Source organism: Bradysia coprophila, unplaced genomic scaffold (genome assembly GCF_014529535.1).
Source record: "Bradysia coprophila strain Holo2 unplaced genomic scaffold, BU_Bcop_v1 contig_94, whole genome shotgun sequence".
In the NCBI taxonomy this organism is placed as follows: Eukaryota; Metazoa; Arthropoda; class Insecta; order Diptera; family Sciaridae; genus Bradysia; species Bradysia coprophila.
The window spans coordinates 453,123-460,284 of NW_023504022.1; the positions used below are offsets into that span (position 1 = coordinate 453,123).

The following is a 7,162-nucleotide window of genomic DNA, read 5'->3' on the forward strand; positions in this document are numbered from 1 at the left end:
GTACTTTTATATAACTTTTAGAGTGCTTTTTTTTGCTCGGATTACAAAAATCTTCTTGAGAAAATTAGTCCATCAGTCAAGGGATCTGACCCATCCAAAAGATGGGGCCTAGTTAGATAGGTATTGACCGTACCAATCAGAGAAAAAAAGTTTTTGAAATTATGTTCTCCGGAGCGTGAGCTAGGTTTCTTGGAGTGAGTACTTTTCTGGCTACTCGGCTACTGGCTACTCGACTGAACGTGGAGTATTTTGTCAATATCTCGAGTAAATTTTGACAGAATTTCATGATTTTTTTTTGTTTGAAAGGTATTAACGAATGTAAAGCGTCGGTACTATTTCCAGTGTCCTAACAAAATGGCTGCCGGCGGCCATATTGGATTGTATTAAAAGTGATATATCTTGGGAAAAATGGTACTTAGAGAGTTTCTGTTAACATGGAAATAATTTGTTATGTGTGTGGGGTGTTTCAGGCATTCCATATATAGACATCTATATATATCTATATTCACCTATATTGAGCTATATAAAAGCATATTCATCTGTGAAATGTTTATTGGTATATAGCTGTTTAAATAAGAATTTATGAAAGTTGACTTCGTACGGGGCTGTCTATATTGCCTCCGACAATTTATTTGTATATGATAACAAGGCAAAGAGTGGATAATGTAAGTGATTTTAAAGGGAGAATAGTTTTTCAGTAGAGAAGAGAATGAAGTAAGAGAAATAAGGAGTTTCACATTAAAGGCTTTTGATACGAATAGGTGTTTCATACGGATCGACGTTAGCTATGTTTTTAGCCCCGTACGAAGTACAAAGGGGCTTATAGGATTACGATGCCGTGTGTAATTGATGAAATTCGAAGCAGACGGTAAGGGCAAAGTGTTTGCCTATGTCCATAGATGACCAATCCGCAATAAAAATTTGGGCCGTCTGTCCGTCTGTCCGTCACGTCGATATCTTGAGTAAATCAAATCCGATTTCAAAATTTTTTTTCCCCCTGAAAGATAGTCGAAATAGTGAGGCTAAGTTCGAAGATGGACATATTCGGGTCGGCCCTTCGTGAGTTAGGGCCACCTAAGTGATTTAAGGTCTTTTGGTGATATTTATGGCAAAATAAACGATAAATGTAAATGACACGGCAAATGATAGATATTGTCAATACCAATCCAGGAAAAAAAAGTTTTTTAAAATCGGGTGAGTGGACCGTGAGCTAGGGCCTTAGAAGTGAAATGCTACAAGGGCATTGTATATTGTGTATATGTGTATTTTACATAGAACTCGAGTAAATTTCATTCGTTTTTCGTAATTTTGTTTCATTTGGATGGTAATCAAAGGCCGAATAGAATGTTGTTGAAAATAAATTAAATTTGGGTCCTCGGACTCAGGCTGGTACTAGGGCCCTATGTGTATTTTACATACAACTCGAGTAAATTTCATCCGTTTGTCGTAATTTTTGTTTGATTTAGAAGGTAATCGAAGGCCGAATAGAATGTAGTTGAAAAAAAAATAATTAAATTTGGGTCCTCGGACTAAGGCCGGTACTAGGGCCCTGTGTGTATTTATACTCAATAAATTAAAATTTTAGGGCGATTTGAAATTTTTGTTTCATTTGAAAGGAACGTCGTACGGGGCTTCGTAATTGCATTATGCGCAATTTCTAAGGTGTACACATTCCATAATAATTTTACTTTAGCCACATTAACCGGCGCAATAGGCTTACGGTCAAAGTAGGGTGACAGACCCACTAGGGTCAACTACGCAATAGATATACGGGTTTGTACGGGGCTCAGTCGCAGCAAACGCTCCGACTGTTCTGATGGCTCGTTTGTTATAATTTTCTTTCTAAAATTTCTCGGGTGAAATTTTTGTTGATTAAACTTTCGCGTGCTTTCCTCATCAGCTGCCATTTGTGACGCATATCTTTTTGCGTGTCGAATCTGTAAGCGTCACCTACACCGATATCAGTTATTTTGTAAGCGGATAACAGGACTAGAGGTGTGCGCCGATCTTAAAATAATCGGCGGCGGTGCGCCGACTGGTAAGGGATCGGCGGTGGCGCGCCGAGAGAAATTTATAGTCGGCGGCGGTGCGCCGATCGGCGCGCCGATAAATTTACAAAAAATCTAAATTTTCGAAAATAATGCAAAAACATTTGAAAAAGCGTGCGCAATCCTTTTTACGAACACTGAATTCTTACTATCTTGCGATCTGAAGTATCAACAACTTATACAAGGGGAATCAACCGAGACATATCTCACCTTTTATATTTTGAATGTACAATCACTGACCTTTTATTTTAAAAACATCTGATTTAATGAATCCACGAATGATTAGTGAGTTTGCGTAAATGACATATAAGCGAGAAGGCTGCAAAGCGCAACCAGTAAAAAACGATCTTTTCAAAAACAAGTATTTACAATAAATAAAAATCATCAACTCTGTTACGCCCCAAAGTCCCCAAAATGCAACTAGCGTTTCTCCGTTGAATTGCAATAGAAATCTTTTGTATTTGGTAATCCATGGAGCGTTGTTCGCCAGAAGCTTTTCTCATTAATGAACAAAATTTCTTAATTAATGTACTTGTTTCGGGATCCATGCAACCTAGTGATTCAAAAGCAATAGGTGTAAATACAATTTTTTCTTTTAAACGTATGTAATGATTATGCTTGAATCTTTCAGCATTATCTGCAATTGATCCAGATTTTTTGGATGATTGATTTATCTAATTTATCTAATGGTTACATCGCACAAAATCCCAACGTCCGGTCTTTTACCGTCATCTCTAGAAATGCCCGGAGGTTGTAACAGATTGAGCATGAGAAAAGATTTTATTAACTTCATCATGTCCTGGAATCCATCGTCCGCTTTTTTGCAAGATAAACCGTGTAAGCCATCCTTCATAACCTATAAGCTATAAGTCAACTTACAAGTTGGAAATTTTAAGTCACATCATCATACTAGATGTTCTGCAGGTTTGTTATTCCCAACTTATAATTTATATGTCATTTACGCAAACTCACTACTATTATCTTTCGATTTATGCAATAACCGTTCCCGTTGTCTTTAGTCCATCTTCTATGTAGGAGTGAGTTCGTAGTAGAAGGTTTTCGCAAATAAGAGATTTAGATAAACTTAAATTTATAAGTAATAAGTGTATTAGCTGAGCAGCATAAAGAAACCTGACTTATAAATTAAGAGAGATAAACATTTGCTCAAACCTTGTACTCAAGCACACACTTTTGTATAGATATTTCAATTTAACTTTATATTACCGCTCATTAAAATGGTTGAAAGTAGTACACGTACAAAATTTCGGCGCGACGAAAATACAATCGGCGGCGGCGGCGGCGTGAGCTATTATTTTTCGGCGGCGGCGCGCCGAAAATTTAGCAAAAAATCGGCGGCGCGCCGGCGTAAAATCGGCGGTGCACACCTCTAAACAGGACTTCCACTGTAAGTGGTTTTGGGCGATAATAATTTACATCAAATAAAAATAAGTTATTTATACTTCACACGGTCTATTGTTTAATTTATTTCGCTGAGAACAAAAAAGAAACCTTTTTCTCGTCAAACTTGCGAACCTTTTGTGTAAGTCCTCTTCAATTATTGACCTGATTTAATTTGAAAAATATTGACCAACATTTACTATAACAAAATTCGAAAATATGTCGAAAGTTCAAACTAACCTACAAAAAGCTGTTTCATTTGAAACTCAACGAATTGATGTTATTTTATTTCATTTACTTTTTAGCGACTAATCGTTATGAGCAAACCGAAGAAAGTTATGGATATGCGCAAAGCTGGTAATGCAGCAATGGAAAAGGAGAAGTACGAAAAAGCCATTCAACTCTACACCGACGCATTGCTGATTCGCAATATTAGTTTGGAAGACAAAGGAGTGCTACGCTCTAATCGGTCCCATGCCTACTTCATGTCTGCGTTGAAAAAGCCCGACAATAATGAGGACAAGCTTCAATCAGCTTTGCAAGATGCAGATGAGGTTATAAATATTCGACCCACTTGGTGGAAAGGATACTTCCGCGCTGGATTAGTCTACAAACATCGACAAGAATGGGATAAAGCAATAGAGTGTTTTGAGGAGGCATTGTCCTTGAATAGAAAACTAGCAGATGTTAAGGATTATCGTGACGAATGTCGGTTTGACAAAATACAGGCGGAAAGCGGTGGTAATGTTATGTCGCATGGATTTAAGGCAGAAATTGATAAGACCAATGCATTACAAAAAAATAGAAGTAAATTGCAAGTTGAACTCATCATAAAAAACTACGAGAAATTACTGAAATCTAAAGAACCGAGAATGCGTGCATTAGGCTGCGTATTTTTTGGTGTTCGATATGTGAAAGGAGTCGATGTTCCGCAAAATCCTGCAAAGGGAATCGCTCTTCTGGAGGAAGCTGTAGAGGCCGGATCACCGGAAGCAATGGTAGAATTGGGAATCTTTTACATGCTAGGAAAGGGTGTTGTACGGAGCATCAGACAGGCAGTAAGATTATTTGAGAAAGCAGCTAACTCCGATCCAAGGCACCAGAATTTACTGGGTGGTGAATGTGACGGAATTGCTTATGCCCAATTTCACATCGGTTTATGTTACGAAAACGGTACCGGGAAACCTTCGGATTATCAACAAGCATGCAGTTGGTACGAAGAAGCTTCAGCGAGAGGTCATGCTGGAGCTGCAAACAACTTAGCTGTTTTGTACTCGGAGGCACTAGGCGGAGAAAAATGTCTAACGAGAGCAAACAAGTATTTCAAATTGGCTGCAAACAGAGGTAACTTGTCTTTGCATTTGATCCAATATGGATAAATTAGTAATCAGGCGACCTCGTATTTCTTTAGGCAACTGCATGGCAATGGAATCTTTGGCATGGAAATATTTATGGGAGAGAGATGTGGAGCAGGCTGAAAGCTGGTATCTCCTATCACTGGAATCAGGAAATCAACACTCGATTCAGAACAAAGATAAGTTCTATAAAGCCTTGGAGAATGTTCGAATATTCGTAAGAGACTTGGCCGCTTCGTCATCATTTGACGTTGCTAACGTTAATCCGGACGATCTAGCAAACCTCTTTAACGCTGTGGAAAGAATCACCTGTGACAAGAAAACTATAGCGAAAATTGAGTCCCTAGCCGGTGCGACCGTATCAAGATATTGGGGAGATTACGAAAAGATTAAGCGTCGAGCTGAAACCGGTTATCCTTTCGCAAAAACGGTGCTGACATCTATGTGCTACTTTGCGGAAAGTAGCCATTGCTTCAGTCAGTTATTCTCAAGGAAAATGACCGCCGCCGAAGTTAAATTCATCAAAGAGAAAGTCATCTATAATTTGGCTAATTGTTTACGTGCGAGCGAAATAATCGCCTATTTACAACCTTGGAAAATACCGCTCCTTTTCGAAATTTGTGAGGGTATGGTAGCCGGCCAAAACTCGTCACTAGATCTGGTTGCGAGAATTGTATACTGTTACTTGCTGTCGTTGTCAAACAATTCAGAGTTTCCTCGCTTTTCACGAATCTGCTTACGAATGTATCCAGATGAAGTATTCTTCTATAAGATACAAGCGGTTTTCTTCGCTCTCCGACAAAACTTCGAAGATTCATTAGAAGTGTGTGATCAAGGATTGGAAAGATTCCCGATGGACGAGTGTCTGCTCTACTGTCGAGCCGGAGCTATGAAGTTTATTGAAACAATTAGTATAGAGTCGGTGGTTGAGGCATACAAGGATTTCATTGAGTATGCTCCATTCGATGAGAGTTTGATCCCAGAGGCCAACTATGTGATTGCATATCACGCATCGGATGAGGATGAGCGAGAACTTTATTATAACAAAGGCTTCGAAGCTGAACTTCATATGCTTCCGTGTTTGCTGCCGTACCAATCCAGATGGAAGACTTTAATGGACGCATTCAATGCTATGGGAATAGACGATAACGGTGGAGTGCCAAATTCAATGGCATCAGCTGCACCAAGAAATCCAAAATTGTCGGATACTAAACGCACTCAATGTGTTCTACGTCACCGGGAAACGCTGAAGATAATATCCGAAAGGATGGAAGGCAATCTCGTTGACCAGTTGACATTCACTCCGCAACACAAACAAAAAGTGTCGGAATGTCCGGACAACATCAGGGAAATTACTCTACAAGATATGCATCCACAAAGAAATGTGGTGTACAAGGAACGTTATATCAATCTTGTGATCTGCGAAGATCCAATGTTTGGTTTGCTATCGGCTGTTCATGTCGTTGTTCGTGACGACAATTTCGACTTCATCAACTGTTCATTCTACGATCTTCGACACAACGACAAGACTGTTCGACAAAGTCTTGCTTTTGGAACAAAGATTACCATTGTAAATCCGTATCATCGTGTGGCCGTGGATGGCAATGTCTCTTTGAGAGTGCATGAGCAAAATATGATTATCTATCGTGGAAATGGAAAAGACAATCCAATCTGTCGGTATTGTTTTAAAGAAAATCCTGAGCATGCGTGTGGCGGTTGCAGACGAGTCAAGTATTGCAGTCGAAATTGCCAGAGCGATGACTGGAAAGATTTGAATCATAAAGCGATTTGCGGTTTGAAATATTTTGATTGGCTATAATTTCAACTTATAATACTGTGTCATACGTACTGCAGGTGTGCATGTTTCTGTTTCACTTCTTTTTTTAATCATTTTCACTGACATTTTCCGAAGAAAGCATTTTTGTAATTTAAATTTCCCTCTTAGATGACTTCAATTTTAATAAAAACAATTTTAATTTTTAACTTCAGAAAATTTTGTGTTTTTTTATTATCTTGGAATGGTCTCGCTTCAAAGTCTATGTACTCAATTTATTTGATCGTTTCAAAAAATAAAATCCCCTAATCGCCTAGCCTTAGCAACTTTTACCTTATCGAATGAAACGTACAAACGGTACCAATCTTCCCACATTTTGCTAACTGGGTTATGCTGTTCAAACTGTAAATTTCTCCAAGCACGGAATGACCGTGCACTAATCATAAGTATCGTATAGTGACCTCAGACAACTCGTGCATCTGAGTATTTTTTCAATAGTCTAAAGTCAGTTAAGTTCTATTCATCCAAACGAACTATACTCTTCTATAGATACATTGTGACCTAATACTTGTAATTTCGGTTTCATT

The 7,162-nt window shown here is 38.6% G+C and overlaps 1 protein-coding gene across 1 annotated transcript; it reads left to right on the forward strand.

Annotated features, from left to right (window-relative positions):
* Window positions 1–3,526: 3,526 nt before the first annotated feature.
* On the forward strand, window positions 3,527–6,794 carry LOC119085546. The gene is made up of 3 exons (XM_037195966.1): window positions 3,527–3,588; window positions 3,752–4,790; window positions 4,858–6,794. The coding sequence occupies exons 2-3, from the start codon at window positions 3,764–3,766 to the stop codon at window positions 6,618–6,620; spliced, it is 2,790 nt and encodes a 929-aa protein (XP_037051861.1). The 5' UTR covers window positions 3,527–3,588; window positions 3,752–3,763; the 3' UTR covers window positions 6,621–6,794.
* The last annotated feature ends 368 nt before the right edge of the window (window positions 6,795–7,162 follow it).